This window comes from Girardinichthys multiradiatus, chromosome Y (assembly GCF_021462225.1).
Source record: "Girardinichthys multiradiatus isolate DD_20200921_A chromosome Y, DD_fGirMul_XY1, whole genome shotgun sequence".
NCBI lineage: Eukaryota > Metazoa > Chordata > Actinopteri > Cyprinodontiformes > Goodeidae > Girardinichthys > Girardinichthys multiradiatus.
This window is the reverse complement of record NC_061818.1, coordinates 15,063,400-15,080,927: the sequence shown is the minus strand read 5'-3', so window position 1 is coordinate 15,080,927 and position 17,528 is coordinate 15,063,400. Positions and strand designations below refer to the sequence as shown.

Genomic DNA, 17,528 nt, shown 5'->3' with positions numbered 1-17,528 from the left:
ACAGGCTGGTCTGAGTATTTCAGAAACTGCTGATCTACTGGGATTTTCATGCACTACCATCTCTAGGGTTTACAAAGAGTGGTCCGAAAAAGAGAAAATATCCAGTGAGCGGCAGTTCTGTGGGCGCAAAGCCTTGTTGGTGCCAGAGGTCAGAGGAGAATGGCCAGACTGGTTCGAGCTGATAGAAAGGCAACAGTAACTCAAATAACCACTCGTTACAACCAAGGCATGCAGAAGAGCATCTCTGAACGCACAACACGTAGAACCTCGAGGCGGATGGGCTACAGCAGCAGAAGACCACACCAGATGCCACTCCTGCCAGCTAAGAACAGGAAAATGAGGCTACAATTCACACAGGCTTACCAAACTTTGACAATAGAAGATTGGAAAATCGTTGCCTGGTCTGATGAGTCTCGATTTCTGCTGCGACATTCAGATGGTAGGGTCAGAATTAGGTGTCAACAACATGAAAGCACGGATCCATCCTGCCTTGTATCAACGATTCAGGCTGGTGTTTGTGGTGTAATGGTGTGGGGGATATTTTCTTGGCACACTTTGGGCCCCTTAGTACCAATTGAGCATCGTGTCAACGCCACAGTCTACCTGAGTATTGTTGCTGACCATGTCCATCCCTTTATGACCACAGTGTACCCATCTTCTGATGGTTACTTCCAGCAGGATAACGCGCCATGTCATAAAGCACAAATCATCTCAGACTGGTTTCTTGAACATGACAATGAGTTCACTGTACTCAAATGGCATCCACAGTCACCAGATCTCAATCCAATAGAGCACCTTTGGGATGTGGTGGAACGGGAGATTTGCATCATGGATGTGCAGCCGACAAATCTGCAGCATCTGTGTGATGCTATCATGTCAATATGGACCAAACTCTCTGAGGAATGTTTCCAGTACCTTGTTGAATTTAGGCCACGAAGGATTAAGGCAGTTCTGAAGGCAAAATGGGGTCCAACCCGGTACTAGCAAGGTGTACCTAATAAAGTGGCCGGTGAGTGTAAATGCTTATGCATGTTGTTCCCATGGATGCGTGAGTTTGCTCCAGGTAATCCGTTTTCCTGAGTGAAAAAGCCTGCATGTCACATTAAACTAGTGAACTGTTGACTCTAAGTTACCTTTAGGATTATGGTTCTCGGTCTCTTGTGTCTCTGTGTCGACCCAGTGATTGCCTGTTGACCTGTCCAGGGTATGCCCCTTGCCCACTGATCACTAGAGATAGGATCTAGCACCCCTGTGACCTCAAACAGGATTAAGGGCATAGGAAATGGATGGAGTTAAAATATAAGAAACAAGGTTAATTCTTGGCCAATAACATGACAGGACAAAGGAATTACTAATGATAATTATATATAAAAGCCTGATTGCAAATTGTTATATTTCATAATTTGTTTTTAAATACCTTAGTGATGTTTTAATAAAAGTATCTTATACCAGTGATTGGCCAGTAAAATTTATACATTTATTCAAAATATATTTCATTTAAAATTACACCATCACATTGAGAATTTCCACCTATCCTATTTATCACATTGGTATCATTCTTTCTGTTTTTTTGTAGACAGTAGATGAGAATTAGTGTGGCAATTTTATCTTATCTGCCATCTGTTCATCTGAGGGTCCCATGTTGAGGATTACAGGACTGGAACTAATCCCACCCCAGAGAGATTAGTCCCGAGATTGTTGACATGTGGTTGTATGAATGTTGCTCCATGATGTATAACCCGTTTGCCTCTGTTCCATAAAAGGGCAGAAGAAGAACAGTTGGAAGTAAAAGGTTTACAAGTCAAGTTCATTGAAAAACAAACCTGTAACTGGTTGCTGAGTACGAGACTCTCTCCATAAGACTGCCAGTTTTATGGAGATTGCAGGAATGCATTTTCTGTCAGATTTTATGCAGAAATGTTTGCAGGCCACTAGTTGCATTCATGTATGGTAAAAACATTAAATGTTTAGACCTCTTATTGTAATCATATTTAGTTAGCAAACAGAGCAGAATCCCATTATTAAATGGTTATTTAATGGTTAAATGGTTTTGCAATAGCATTACTGAAAATCTGCAGATGAGTAAAATGGTTGGGGAGAAAAAAAAATCCAGTATAACCAACAATAAGCTGTCATTTAAACATGATACCAGGCCAGTCATTCTTGTTGAGCTCGGATTAATGTGGTGGCTATAAGCTTGTGATTTATTTAGATTAATGTTTAGCAAGAAATTTACATGTTTTAGTGGATGCATATTATTTATTAAGCACAGTAATCAGTTATACGTCTGCACTGAACAGGCTCAATATCTATATATTATGATCAGATTTCTTATTCTTCTGCAAAAGACATGTGGAACGTTTTATTTGTGGTATTACAGAATGCCTTATTTTAATTTGACATTTTTGTTTTGCTTATTGGGCTTTTTCCTCTAGATATTGTTAAAATGAAACTGGCCTAAAAAGAAAAATTCTGAATGTATTGCAAGATAGAAAAAAGGCTTTCAGAGTCTCATCAATTATACATTTTCTCAAAACCAGATTGGTTTTTATGGGTAAAACCTTATAGAAATTCCTACTTTATTTCTAATTAAAGTATGTTTCCCAGTAGAGTTATTAAAAAACACTCTTCATAAAATTGCAACTGGTTCAGCACATATCTCAAAAGTCTCTCAGACAAAGTACATTCAAGGCTAAAACACTCAAAATTAAAAACCTTATGCTGATAGAATCCATGTAAAACAGACCTTTGGGGGTGAAGAGAAGACAGGAGACTGTTTGCTGCTAAGATTGTCCTCTAGGTGTCAACAATGAGACAAACAACCGCCTTGCTGTTCCAAGGTTGCAGTAATGCTTTGGGGGGCAGATCCCTATTAAAACAACTGCGGTCCCCTGCAGATACAACCAATAACATTTAGGAAGCTGCATTCGATCCTTACAGAAGTGTTCCTCCTGGTCACAGTCTGTACGTTCTCATATAAATACCAATTGCCAGTGTACAAAACTGTAATACTAACACTTAATGTTTTCCACTGACTGTTGTTTAGTGCTGTTTACCAAGCATAATAATGTCTTCATGTGTTTAACATCATAATCGTTTAATCAACCTCTTGAAATCATCACGTTACAAAACAATGTTGGTCCAACAAACAGAGCAACTATTGTCTGTACATAGCATTACAATATAAACATTGTGTCATTCAAATGAGCTTTACAAACAACAGATAACTGCAGAGCGAGAAAAATCTCTGCACAAAATCTATAATAGGACAAACTAAACAGTGGAGCCACTAAAACAGTACTATTATGGCACATCAGGATGTCCACATTAATCCCCAATCAAGTAACAGTTATTGGGGAAAGTTAGTCAAAAGGGATTTTCATGTCAAAATGTTTTCCTAGCACATAACTCTATACCATCGTCTTATCAAAATGTTAGTAAAAAGTTAGTAAAGTGCATGTGCACTAACTTTACTCCACCTTTATCATGCAATTACCTAAGACTCACTAATTTGCCTGTTTTTTCAAGACTCAAGGTGCAATACAAAGTAATACAATTTACAGCTACTGGTCAAAACGCAGCTTCTTTAATACAGTTGGTATCTGTACTTGAACTTCTGCTAATGTATCATTTTATTTTTTTACTATTATGCCAGCTATTTATGTAATAACATTTCTCATTACTTTAAAAAGTTTTTTTCTGAGTTTGTTAATTAGCTTTTTTTTTAACAATTGACACAAACCGTTATTTCACTGGGAGTGCTCTGGAGAACATAAGGTAAAAATATAACAATTTTTTTTTAAAACAACTGTCAAATAATACAAAGGAAAACATTATTTCTTATTTTTTTTATTAAGGACTGCTAATAGAAATTTATACACATAATTTTTAACAAACAAAATAACTTATTTGTTACAAAAATTAACATAATGTGGATGTAGATAGTGAGACTATTTACAAAAATTAGGTTTTGTCAGATGAGAATTTAAAACAGCATGGATCCTCTTCTGTCTTCATTTTGTTGTCCTCAATTCTTCGACATCATTTTCACAAACTCTGGGGAGAAAATCCACAACAGATTACTTATCTGAATCATTCAAACTGAAAACGGGCATACAATAGCTCCTTTAATTAGGGAACTGAGAATTAGGAATGATTTCAGATCATTGTTTACCTGTGCAATAACAAATGCACCACCAACCACAAGAATATGCATTTTACTCCCCAAAATTGACATGAAACTCAACAAAACAAACAAACAAACAAAAAAAAAAAGGAAAATTCAACTCAGTACAACTTAAGTCATATCAAGTGAATTCAGCTAAAGCTAGCTTAACTAAACTCAGGCCAACTCAATTTAAGCCATCTTAGCTCAACAGAAATCATCGGAATTCAGTTGAATTAATGTAAATTTTGTTCAATACTATAAATTTCATTATAGAAATATTTGGATAGAAAAAGTCAAGTGATGTCATTTGTGACAAAAATAAACAAGTCCAACTGAAATGTAATTATACTTTATCAATAATAACAGTTTCACTCCATCCAGTTCATTTTAATCCTTCCTTTTCAATTCAGAGCAGTCAGATCTGGCAAGTCAGAAATAATGAATAAAAAAGTTTTCTAGCAATGAAAGCCAACAGATTGCAATGTATTATTAGAAAGAAGTTAATTATAATCCTCTTTTACATAACAACTGTTACATTGTCGTATTTTGAACCACATCAATTATGCAATTTCACAAAGCAATCCTCTAACTTAACATCTGACTACAGATGGTTACATAAGGCTGATATTTTAATGTCTGTATGACTGTCTTCTTGTTTCTTACCCTCAAAGTCAACTTTTCCATCTCCATTGTTGTCTACATCTTTGACCACTTCATCTATTTCTTTCTTGCTCGTCTGTTCACCTAATAGCTTTATCATAGCAAATCTCAGCTCTTCAGATGTGATAGCTCCGTCACCATCTATATCAAACTGTAAAAAAAAGAAGAACAAAATGTATCCATATTAATGAAATTCATTTAATATCCCCCAGGAGGTCCCATACGGTACATAGACAGAAAAAAAGCTGCACTACATGTTGAGCTCACCTCTCTGAAAGCATCTCTGAGTTCTTTTAACCCGATCATCCCGGCGGTTTCATCCAGAAGCTTGGGGGTCATCAGTTCCACAAAATCTTCAAAGTTTACCCGTCCCCCCACTGTGCCAACAAGACAGTAAAATTACATAATTACTCTGTTTGTTTCACAGTGCAAGTACAGGATGTGCATAAAAAAGCCCAAAGCAAATCCATATTATTAGATAAATATTTGCTCTGAGAGTTTTGACTGTGGAATTTGTTTCATTTTTCTTTTCCTGGGAAACATTAAGAAAGATGCCATAATTTATAGTACATGTTCCTTTCTGAAAAATAGCCTGAGCTCTATTTCAAAGCAGAGATAAGAGAAAGTAACACCATTGGAAGTCATTCCATTAAACATTTTTTAGTCCAGTTTATTACACAGTACTCACAGTTCATGTTAATGTTTTGGCTCAGTTCGATCAGCTCCATTTCAGTCGGCATGTAGCCCATGGTTCTCATCAGGTTCCCCAAGTCTTTGCAGGTGATAAAGCCATCCTTGTCTTTATCAAACTCTATAAAGGCTTCACGTAGCTCTACAAATCAAATGGAGAATGATCAAACTTGTTCCACATTAACTCAACGATTGCATCTGAAAACGCCAAATGGACATTACCTTCGAGCTCATCCTGAGTAAGATTTCTTGTCTGTAAAGCAATGAAAACTTTGTTTCAGAGGCATTTTGTCTCAGCTTAAGAAGTGCACATCGCAGTTACACCGCAACGTTATGTTTTGTAGAACCTTTACATTATGTTCATTTGTAAAAGATCTAAGTTGCACGCATAAATGTATGGAAATGCATTTTACATAATAAAAAACGTGCCAAACTAGGAGGAAATAATCTATAATGAAACATATACTCATCAATGGAACTAAAATCTGTCTGTTTCATCTTGCTAGACATCTTCTAGTAGTTTCATGCACAATTAATCTATTACATCTAAAATATACATACATAATTGAGTCTATAAATCATTTAGTGCAATTAATCTTAGAGCCCAAGATAAGGTTTATGTATAAATTTTAGGTCAGGCCTTCTGTGATTTTTAGGTTACGGTCAAAATCTGACCATCAGTGATGACTACAATGGAACTGTATAAAACATAATGACATGGAAGAATAATTGAGTTCCCATAAATCCCCATAACTTGCAAAAAGTTTGCTCTTCCGTCCTTAATCTGTACCACAGTTATTTAAGTTTCCTTTGTACAGTAAATTAAAGGTCACATAAAAACTGGCTGCTACAAGAAACGGAAATTAGCCAGTGACTGAATTTGAAATTGCTTAAATCACTTGGATTAATATTTTTTTTAAGATCAGAATACATTTAAAAATAGTAAAACAACTTTAAAGCATATATTCTATCCTTTACTGTTAAATCAACAAACCTCACTGACTTACTTGTCTCTTCTTTCCTCCTCCTCCTCTGAGAAAGATGCAGGGCTGCTTTACACTCATGATGAGATGCTCAGTCTATATCCTCTTCTAATAGCTAAAGCTTGGTAAAAAAAATAAAAGAAACTAAATCTGCCGCCTTACATTCCACCAGCATATATCTACAGGTGTCTTTGTTGAGGACCTTTCTGTGTTTGAGCCCAGCAGTGGTGAACTGGTCTCTGCAGCGATGAGCGGTGACGTCTCGTGTGGATTATCTTTTCAGCTTTTGTCTGGAGAGACAGCATGGGCTTAATGGGGACCATAGTTTCACATATTCAGAGGGTAGTAGTTTGGGTCTGGTGCCTATCTCCAGTTCATCACAGGAAACAACAGAGACACATAGGACAGACAACCTTGCATGCACACTTTCATACCTAAGGGGAATTTAAAGAGACCAATTGACCTAACAGTCATGTTTTTGGACTGTGGGAGGAAGCCATAGTATCTAGAGAGAACATGGAAACAAGCAAACTCCATGTAGAAAGACTTAGGACCGTCTTGCTGCAAGGCAACAGTGCAAATAACTACTCCACCATGCCGCCCAAAATAGGAATCAAGCCAGAAATTACAAATCCATTAATAATCTTCTGTGTGTTTTGCATCATTGCTCTAATCTTTGTCATGTCCAGTTAAATATTATAAAAACCCTTAAAAAAACTGACATTTATCAGGGAATACAGCCAAATAGTAAAGCATTGAATAGATTTATTTTTTATGTCCATTTAATGTAAATTTATCTCAAGAAATTCCAATGAACAATAATGTAATATATGAACCAAGAAGAGTCATAAAAGCAAATTTCTTGCAGAACAGACACTATGAGGAAAGGTCAACTAAGACATGACACAAACTATCATTGTAATCATTTCATTCAATCAACTTTGCAGTACTTTGATTTAAATTGATTAGTAGCAAATATAAGCATGTCACAGCCATGTGGTAAGTAAAGCAAATGCAGGACAAAATGTTAAATTGGCTGATACTTTTATTTTTCCAACTTAAGTCATATCTCACAATTCACAAGATCTTCCATCCTCAGTGAAACCATACAGTAAATCCAGCCATCATAATGGAATATTTTTCTCCACCTAACTAGTGACTTTATTTCAGTAAAAGGCATATGTTTAAATCTTTATTGTAACCATATCTATCAGAATTTTAAGTAAAATTTATCTGTGATAAACATTTCAGTGCCAGGTGTAGTAGAGTGATGAAAAGGGACAAATAAATGATCTTAACTGGTAAAACATGGCAGGAAAACAGAAAATGACGATCAAAGGGATCCGACTTTAGTGGTTTAGATTTTCTGGTGAACAGTGTGAAAAATGGCAGAGAGATCCAATAAAACCATTACTGTCGATTTTTTATCAGCCACCATAATAATGTCATTTAACATTCAAAATAAGCCTGTTTCAGTCAAATACTGCTCAATCCACACTATTTATCAAACATTTTATTTTTTGGGTGCAGTGCTGTTGGTATAGGGGTTTACGCGTGTGGCTCATGTACCAAGGCTTTGGTCCTCAACGTGGCAGTCCTGGGTTTGAGTCCTGGCCCCAGCAACATTTACCACATGTCTTCCCCTATTTCCTGTCTGTCCAAAAAAAAAAAAAAAAAACAACACCAAAAAAGATAAAGGTCACTAATGCCAGAAATAAATCTTTAAAAAACCCCAACATTTTATTTTCCTCCAAAAAAGAGAGTTGCTTTACTACAAGTTTTTCAAAGATTTTAGACAGAAATTGAGGTTTTGATATTGACCTATGGTTATTAGTCTGGACTGACTGCATATTTTTAAAGACCTGGAAACCACACCTGTCCAAAGAGACACATTAGAGATATCTATAACACCTGGGCAAATAGTATCCAAAACCTTTTAGAGTACTGCTGTGGAAAGAACGTCATAGGGACAGGAAAAGACTCTCATTTTTCTTATCAAAGAAGTCACTTCAAGTGACTTCACCGGAATGACTTCTTGTTGCACAGAGGAGAGGTGGAAGAAGGTCACAGGTATATGTCAGGTTTTGATGGCAAAATATTTGACATGATCATGTCACTTCATGCACTTGAACCAGCGGGAAGAAGAGTTTCTGTCTCCAACAGCTTTTAGGCTGCTTACATACCCTATAACAGTCAATAGAAATGAAGATAGAAAAGTGATAGAAAACTAACACCATAACATGAAGTCAAAACACAAAATATTAACTCATGCAACTGAATGTTCCGTGCAACGGAAAGAAAGGTGACAAAATGGTCCCAAAATTCATTCATTAATGTCTTTTATCCCATTCTCTTCAGCCTGGACTGTGATCTTATGTCAGTATACTTGTTTCCTAAAAACTCTCAGGGAGGAGAGAATAACTCTGTGTAATAAAGTCAATATTTAGGGTCAGATAATTTGATGCCATTAACAGCTGGAGGATTGTTGGACAAGTTTTATTTTTTTTAAATAACTCTCCTTCTTGAATGGCTAAAACATACTAATCTAGCTCAGTCAGGTTTAATGGCAAGCTGTTGTGCTCCAGTTTTCCTGACCAGATTAATGTACTTAACTGTAAAATGCCCAGTTATTGTTTGTATAAATGGTAGCTGCAGCTGAATCAACTGCTTAGTGTCTTTATAGTTATATATTTTTTGAAAAAGTCAAGGTGGTTAGGATGGGGGTGATTTAATTGTCAATTATGGAGAAATAAAAAGCCTGTCAACCCCTCCTGTGGGTTGTGCTGCTTTGCAACCATGCCATTTAAGTACTTTCCTTTTGTAAATTTTAAATACATGTAAATAGTTCAGAAGTATGTCCCATATTAAAGCCATAGGGGACAGACTTTTTAACCAGCAGACTATTGAGGCAGAACAATTAGGAGCTGGTTTAGTTTTGAGAAGAACACTAACCAGAAACCAGTGTGTCTGAGTTCCTGCAAAATGATAAATCTAGTAACCTGGAGTTTATTTGTTGCAGTTGCCATTCATGGTGAGAAACACAGTCCTTTTATATGCTGGATGCTCTTTGGTAGTTGTGTGTTTTTGTGATGTTTTTCTTCATCCAACATCATCTCCTTACTTGCAGGAGTCTGGAGTCAAATCAAACTGAAGCAGTCACCGTCTGTGGTGAAAAAGCCTGGAGAAACCGTAAAGATATCTTGTGCTGTGAATGGATTTGACATAGATGGTGAACTTGTTCACTGGACACGACAAAAGACAGGGAAAGCTCTTGAGTGGATTGGAAGACTATCAACATCATTAAAGGAATATTCTTCATCCTTTAAAAGTCGTGTTGATCTGTCATATGATGTGTCTCCCAGCACTGCACACCTCAGGATCAGGGGTCTGACAGAGGGAGATTCTGCTCTTTACTTCTGTGCTCATACAGCACAGTGACTCAAAACACCACATTGCCAGTGTAAAAACCTGCCAGACAACTACAGGCAATGGAATCACAATTTTAGCATTGGGATATATCCTAAATGTAGTGTACAAACAGCATCAGCTCAACATTAAGAAATAGATCCAAATAAATAAAAATGTATCATTTTAGTTAAAGAAACCCAAAAAAGGAAAAAAAAAAAAAACTGTAGTTGCTCTATAAAAAATAACAGTGATAATTATTTAGTTACATGCTCTTCACAATTAAAATTTGGGCTTCTGCATTTAATGTTTAGAATTCAGAGAAATGTAATCTCTTTCTCCATGAACATCTGGAGTCGTTTTCTCCGACTGAATGCAACAAGTGCATCACCAGATGGATGGTTTGATAATTTGCTTTTTCTGTTTTATGCAGCACTGTACGCAACCCTAATCCTTAGTTTCCTTCCCTGGATCATTCTAAAAGATGTTTCAGACTGAATAAAGCTTTTGATGACAAAAACAAATGTCAATTTGGGGTGAATTCAACTAGTGAAACAGTTAAGTGTTACAAAAATCATTTAATTTGACAATTTATCTAAAATAATGATTGCACAGGGAGGAAGACTTACAATATACCCATCATAAATCAACAGGAAAACAAAGGTTTAATTAAAATACCTTCAGTTACAGTCCAATCAAGAGGGTACTATTGATGCAAATTCAGAAGCTGTAGAACAAACATTTTGCATTTCATAACATGTAATCAGCAATGACCAAAAAAGATACGTTTTAAAATCTTTATTTAAATCCATTATGCTTATACAACAAGGCATCTGCAGAACAAAATATGCAATATAAAATCTACTAATAGGATCCGTCCATCAATAAAGGCTTGAAAACATCAGTCTGCATGCAATTAATCTATATAATGTGTTTCACTGTATAAACATCAACAAGGTTTTGTCTAATTATATTATATATATATTTTAAGCGATGCTATCTTTTTATTTGATGAAAGAAAGTTGTTAATTCCAATTTTACAAAACATTTCTAAAGAAAAATTCAGATTACAGGACAAGGTTCTGTATATTCTAATGCAGATCTGAACTTGATGTTTTTGTGTGAGGGTTTGTCACAGTGGTGGCAAGGAGGCTATGCCACTGAGAAAAACAGCAATACAAAAAGCCACCAAAGAAAGAGGTGAAAGAAAAAACACAAGAAATTACACTTTTTTTCCAAATAAAACTAAATATATTCAATATTGCTGTGTTTATGTAATGAATGAAAAAAAATTTTTTTTAGATCTTTCAGGATAAAGAATATGTTTGTTAAGAGCTAAAAGTTGCTCTCTGCCCTTCCTGCACATGATTAAAATTAATCCATCCATCCATCATTTAAATGAATAACAAACTCAAAAGAGTCACACTGGGATATTATACAGATGTTAAAACATACCTGCTCTGTGTTTGTTTTATCTTCATATAAATGTGTGTGTGTGTTTTCTGATGCTTGATGTTTTTGTTCAGGCTTTGAGAGAGAACGCTGCACTGTGATGCCTTAGATTACTGGGGTGGAGGGACCAGAGTCACAGTCACTTCAGGTAAGTTGCATTTTCATGTCATATTTAAAGAGGTTTATTCTTTTAAAAATGTTCATCTAGTGATATTGTTATCACAATAGTAAAAACAGAAATGTGTCCTTAAAGCAGCACATTTTTACTACTTTACTTGACTTTAGCAGTATTTTCTTTAACTCACACAAAAAGAAATGACTTTGATGCTCGTACGTAACAAAAAACATACACGTACTCTATACGTAAGTAAGGGTTAGGGGTTTTGCCAATGCACTTAAAACCTTATAATTTTCTCCATATAGAATATTAAAATTAAATGTAGTAATCAATGATTTTTTTTATTTTGATTGGTGTTGACTAAATGGGAGAAAAATATTACTGCAAGCAGCTATATGAAATTATTCAGCAAAATTAAAATCTAAAATTTCAAAGAAAAACTGCTTCCGAAAAATAACCTTCAAATTTTCTTTTGTACAGATAATTACTGTAGTTGGCTGGCAAGATTATTAATGTAGATGTTAGAATTTGTCTTTGGGAAAAAAATTAACAAATTTTTTGTATGGATTACTGATTAAATAATTAGACTAGGTCTTTTATTATGTCATATTCCCAGTTTGTGGTTTAAAAAAACAAACCAACCCTTTCCTTGACAGAACTGCCTGTATCTCCAACTCTGGTGCCAATGGTTTGGTTTAATTCTGCGTCTGGAGATAAAGTCACCGTGAGCTGCCTGGCTCTTGACTTCTACCCACAGAGTCTTTCTTTTGAGTGGAGTGATGCGAGTGGAGCACAGCTGGATTCTGTACGTTATCCTGTAGTGGGAGCAAACAACAGATTTACAGAAGTCAGTGTGGTTCAAGTGTCCAGATCTGAAGCAGATTTAAGGTCTTTTCGATGTTCAGTGATTCATCCTGGCGGCACCAAGACTGTGAATGCAAAAAGTAAGTGTTTTCTCATTTGTTTTAATATCTAATAGCTTGAATATTCATATTTTTCTTAACCAATCACTTAAAGATTGGCTTTAGATTTTTCCCTTGTATTTGTTTCTGAATATTTTGTAAGTTGGATGATAAAATCTGAGATAGACTGAAAAGTTCTGTCTTCTTCCTCTCTTGCTCAGGGGCCTCCTCAACCCCAAAACTGACTTTGCTCTCAGCGACAACTGGAGAGGGTCAAACACTAGTGTGCACCATTGAGGATTTCTCTACTGAAAATCTGTCAGTCAAATGGAAAAAGAATGGCAATGAGGTGCATGGACACAACGAATGGCCTCCCAAACAACTCGGAGACTTGTATTCAGCTGTCAGCGTCCTAAAGGTGAAGAGCTCGGACTGGAACAGTGAAGCTGTTTACTCATGTGAAGTGACTCACCTTGGAAAAACATATACAAAGAAGGCTTCAAAAGGTAATGCACTCTAGATTTTTACAGCTAAAGCTGGTAAATAATTAATCTTTTGGGGCAGTAGTATTTAAATCATTTGTTTCTGTTTTGCAGCTCTTTTCACAGTGAAGCTGAACCCTCCAAGTCCTAAACAAATGTTCAGCAACAAGCAGGTAGAGTTAGAGTGTGTCATCTCTGGACAGGACAACGCAACTGTATCTGGGACTGAAATCACCTGGTATATTAATGAAGATAAATGTGTGAGCAGCAACATTAGGGAAGCAACAAAGGTTGAAGGCCCTCAGTACAGCAAAGAGAGCTTCCTCACTTATAATTACTCTGACTGGAGGACAGTGAGCAAAGTGAGATGTTCTGCTCTCGCAGGAGATATGGGACCATTTATTCAAGATCTGACTGTCAACAAAGGAGGTATGTTACTAATACATTAATCAGACAATGAAGAGGAGAGACAATTCAGATGGCCTGCATGTGTAGCACCTTGCAAAAGTATTCATGCCTCTGGATTATTTTGACATTTTATTACATCACAACTACAAACTTCAATTGTTCTTGTTATGTGATAGACCAAAATAAAATGGCGTTTAAAATTTTAGAAATAAAGAAACCTAAAAAGTGATGTGAATGAATGTATTCAGGACTGTAAAACCCTCTTTTGGTGTAATCTCAACTGCAAGTCTTTTAGGGTATGTCTCTAGCAGCTTTACACATTTTTAACTTGTGCCATTCTTTTTTACAATTTACCTCAGGCCCCACTAAACTGGATGGAGAACATCTGTGAACAGTTATTTTCAAGTCTTGCCATAGATTCTTCACAGCTTTATTTAGCTTCATACAACTTGCACATCTTCATACAATTCCCTCAACTTTAACCAGTTTCATAGACCCTGCTGAAGTTAAGCATCCCCCCACAGCATGATGCTGCCACCTCTATGTTTCCCCTATGTTTGTTATCCCCTATACCAAACATTTTAAATAGTGCTCCCGTCTGACCACAGCACCTATTTCCACCCTTTTATCATTTGTGACAAACTTTTCAATATCAACTCTTATGACTTTCTTTCAGGAATGCCTTTCTTATTGGATCTCTGAAGCTCCTCCAGAGTTACCATAGGCCTTTGAATACATATGCACAACACACTTTTCAGATTTTTATTAGCAAACAATTTTGAAATTCCTGTTTTCCTTTCACATCCACTTCACACTCATGTTATATTTTCTATTGGTCAATCAGATAAAATCCTAGTTAAATTCACAGAGGTTTGTGTTTGTAATGTGAGAAAATGTGAGAAAACAGTTATAAAAGCTATTTATACTTTTGCAAGGGACTGTGTTCTGTTTTAATTCCAATCACTAAAAGCATATCTGGTTTAACCTACATGTTTATTTCAGATGGGACAGAGCCAAAAGTGACAGTCCATCGGCTCCATGAGAAGGATATTGCCCAAGAAGCATCAGCTGAGGTCACTCTGGTGTGTTTGGTTTCCAGTAATGTGGTTCAGGATTACTACATCGCCTGGACTGAAGATGTTGGACAAAGCAGCTCAGTATATTATGATGGTATTACCTTTCCACCAAGAAAGACCAAAAACGGCTACTTGGTTACAAGTGTTTACACCACCACCAAGGAGAAGTGGAATGGGGGCTATATCTTCTATTGCAACGTGTGGCCCACTGGGCCTGAAAATCACATGAAATCCAGAGGAGTGTCTCAAGCCATGGGTAACTCAACTGAGTGTGAAACAGTCTAGTTGACGTGTTAAATGTGCCTTTTTGTGCAAATATGTTGCTCTGTCTTTTTGAAAACGTGTATTTTGTGATGCCACCAGTCACTGTGAATGTCCAGAGGTCATGTAGTCATGTTGGTTGTTTTTGTCACTGTGATAATTATTCAACATAGATTTGTCTCTGCCAAACCAGCTTATAAATGTTTGAAATAAATGTTGCATGGAAGTACCTTGTTGTATGTTTGTGAATAACTAACAAATGAAAAAGTACATAATAATCTCAGATTTGACAGACAGGGAAAATGTATAAAATCAGAATATTTTGTTTAGTTTGAGGGTATGAGGAGTTGAGAGTTAGTCTAAAAGAAAAAGTTTATAAAGTCAGTAGTTACAGTTTTTAAAAATTTTGATCAGATGAGAAAGAACTGAACTGCATGACACTCATATGCAAGCAAAAACCCATCCATTAATTGTTTATACCTGCCTATAGACACACATGCACGCACACACTCACTCAATCCTAAGAGCTATTTAAAGAAAATAATTTACCCATATTACCCTACCGGTATGTTTTTGGAACGGGAAGGAAGCCGTGGTATTTTGAGAGAACAAACACATACGAGAGGGGAATATGCACACTCCATGTAGACAGACCCCGGGCAGGGTTTCAAACCAAGGGCCTTCTTGCTGCAAGCCAAAACTGTTTCACATGCACATCCTTATGCGCTTACACAAACCTTTCTCTGTATCGCAGGTGTCCTTGCCTTGCAAAAATATTCATAAACTTTTATTTTTTTAAATTACATCAAACTTCAATGTATTTTTAAATACCTTCTTTGGAAGACAAACAGAAAATAGCACATAACTGTGAAGTTGAAGAAACTGGATACATGGTTTTCAAAATCTTTTGCATAAAAAAAAAAATCTGAAAGGTGTGGCATGCATATGTATTCAGCCCCCTCTAATGTACCGGTAATTCCCTTAAACAAAGTCCAGTGCAACCAACTACTTTCCTGTATATGGCATATATCTAATTTGTCCCTGTTGTGGTTTTATTAGAATTCTCTACTCTGACGTTTGCATGGAGCTGCACAGACGATGTTGGTGATGAAGATGAATTCAGCAGCCTGTGGTTCACGGCCTTGTCTCTCCTATTCCTCTTCATATTCAGTCTTTCATGCAACTTGATGCTCAGCCTGCAGAAGGTAAATTTGTTGGCTGACAAACTGAATGAAAGCATACATTAAAAAAATGTTGCAGAACTGCAGTACAATCTGTAAAAAAATTTTTTTTTATCTGTTTCTTTTTTAGAGACGAGAGGAAAATAATGTGGGACAAACACAGTGATTGTTTTTTTCTGTTTTACTGAGCAATCAGCTCTGTTTATGTTTTTTTATGCTTGTTTATGCTTTTGAAAATATTTTTTTAATGAAATGGCTGTCTGTTATCATAAAATGGAGAGTAGACCTCTGACAATAATACTTTTATGTTTATAAAGTGACTGTCAAAGTCTTGTTATCCTAAAGGTGTTGTCAATGTTGCTTTGTTAAAAGGTTGTTTAAATACAGCATATTGATCATTTGTCATCTTTTACTGATCTCTGATGTTAGTATTGACATCATTTTCTATATACAATTGATCAAATCTGAACCTTTTTTTTCAGTATAGAGATGACAAAGTACAGCAAAAATCGCTATTATTGTATCTTATGCAGTTTTTCATTTCTACATGTGCTAAAATCATTAAACATGTAAAATACAAATGAGATTGAGGTTTTTGTTATCAGATCAGAGAAGACATCAGTTTGTTCAGAAACCAACTCTTGAAGCCACCATGGCGTGACCTGCTGTTATCGGTTGAGTTTCGCAGGTTTCCAGTTTCTTTTCAGAAAGCCACTTCCTCTTTCTCTGTATTCCTCTGAGTAAACACCTGCAACTGTGAAACTTTACACAAACCTCCAGAAATATAAATAAACCTTTCAGATGGCAGAAACATATCTAACTCCTTTCATTTGAATGTCAGCTGTTGTTCTCGGTTCAAGTAGCTTCCTGACTTACATCCTGACATAAAATGATCAAGCATTAAGAATTAACAGCGATGGAAGTAACTGATATTGCGTGACTTTCTTTAGATATCAACCTTACTGGTGGGTAAATTTGTCTAAAACATCTCAGCCGTGATCAGAAAACCCAACACATCCTGCTGTCAGACACACCTCTCAGGCTAAAACTCTATAACAATGTTTAACATTTTTTGTTGAATCAACAGAAACCAACCAAGTAAGGGTTAAACACCCTCAAAAGTGTTAAAAATAATCATTCTAAAAAAAGAGAGAAATTTGCAAATTTTAATAACTATATGCTGTATTAGCATGAACATTCTCTTCTTCAGTTTGACACTTCACTGAAAATAAATATGCTAGTTATGTAATGTTTTAAAAAATACATTATTTTGCATTGAGAGTTGTGGCCTTTTCTTGCATTAATGCTGCTTGACAGGACTGTATTGAATATTTTACAACAGGTGAGTTTCTCACATAGATGCCAGCCAAGGCCAAGTGGCTGGAGTTGTGAAATTTCAATTGGATCACCTTTTTTAAAAATCTTAATTGATATTTTCTGACAGAATAAGTTAATGAAGATATTACATCTGCATCTTTGTTGCACCAATCTGCAATATCGTAAAACTAAACTAGCCTTACTGTGTATAACACTTGTTTGTTGCTTCTTTGTTATGTATAATGAACATTTTACCCTATACTTTATTATACCAAGGTTAAATAAAGATTAAAACAGATTATTAAATGGAGCAGATTATCTATTTGGAAGAATATGAGATAGATGTGGCTATATCTTACTGTTTTCTTGTGCTATTTGTAATCAATCTCTAACAACAAATAATAGCACAAACACTGTAATGCAAA

At 35.9% G+C, this 17,528-nt stretch overlaps 1 protein-coding gene and 1 gene segment (V, D, J or C); one reads left to right on the top strand and one right to left on the bottom strand.

The window, feature by feature from the left end:
• Nucleotides 1-3,122: 3,122 nt before the first annotated feature.
• LOC124864682 (calcium-binding protein 5-like) lies at nt 3,123-6,737 on the bottom strand. Its single transcript, XM_047359553.1, has 6 exons — nt 6,526-6,737; nt 5,741-5,771; nt 5,517-5,660; nt 5,096-5,205; nt 4,832-4,979; nt 3,123-4,056 (listed from the first exon to the last, which is right to left on the bottom strand). Exons 1-6 carry the CDS (start codon nt 6,580-6,582, stop codon nt 4,028-4,030), a joined length of 519 nt encoding a protein of 172 aa, XP_047215509.1. The 5' UTR covers nt 6,583-6,737; the 3' UTR covers nt 3,123-4,027.
• Nucleotides 6,738-8,528: 1,791 nt separating this feature from the next.
• Nucleotides 8,529-16,578, top strand: LOC124864895. The segment is given in 7 exon segments: nt 8,529-8,571; nt 12,133-12,420; nt 12,600-12,884; nt 12,975-13,289; nt 14,271-14,600; nt 15,665-15,810; nt 15,917-16,578. Coding segments are annotated over 7 exon segments (1,443 nt in total).
• Nucleotides 16,579-17,528: the final 950 nt, after the last annotated feature.

Bases quoted from the DNA above. Each gene is read 5' to 3' on its own strand.
- LOC124864682 (XM_047359553.1), bottom strand. From the start codon at position 6,582: ATGAGTGTAAAGCAGCCCTGCATCTTTCTCAGAGGAGGAGGAGGAAAG. The intron at 5,206-5,516 runs GTGAGTACTGTG...TTGTTGGCACAG, and splicing joins CCAAAACATTAACATGAACT to TGGGGGGACGGGTAAACTTT. The intron at 4,057-4,831 runs GTAAGAAACAAG...TTTTCTCCCCAG, and splicing joins TGGAAAAGTTGACTTTGAGG to AGTTTGTGAAAATGATGTCG.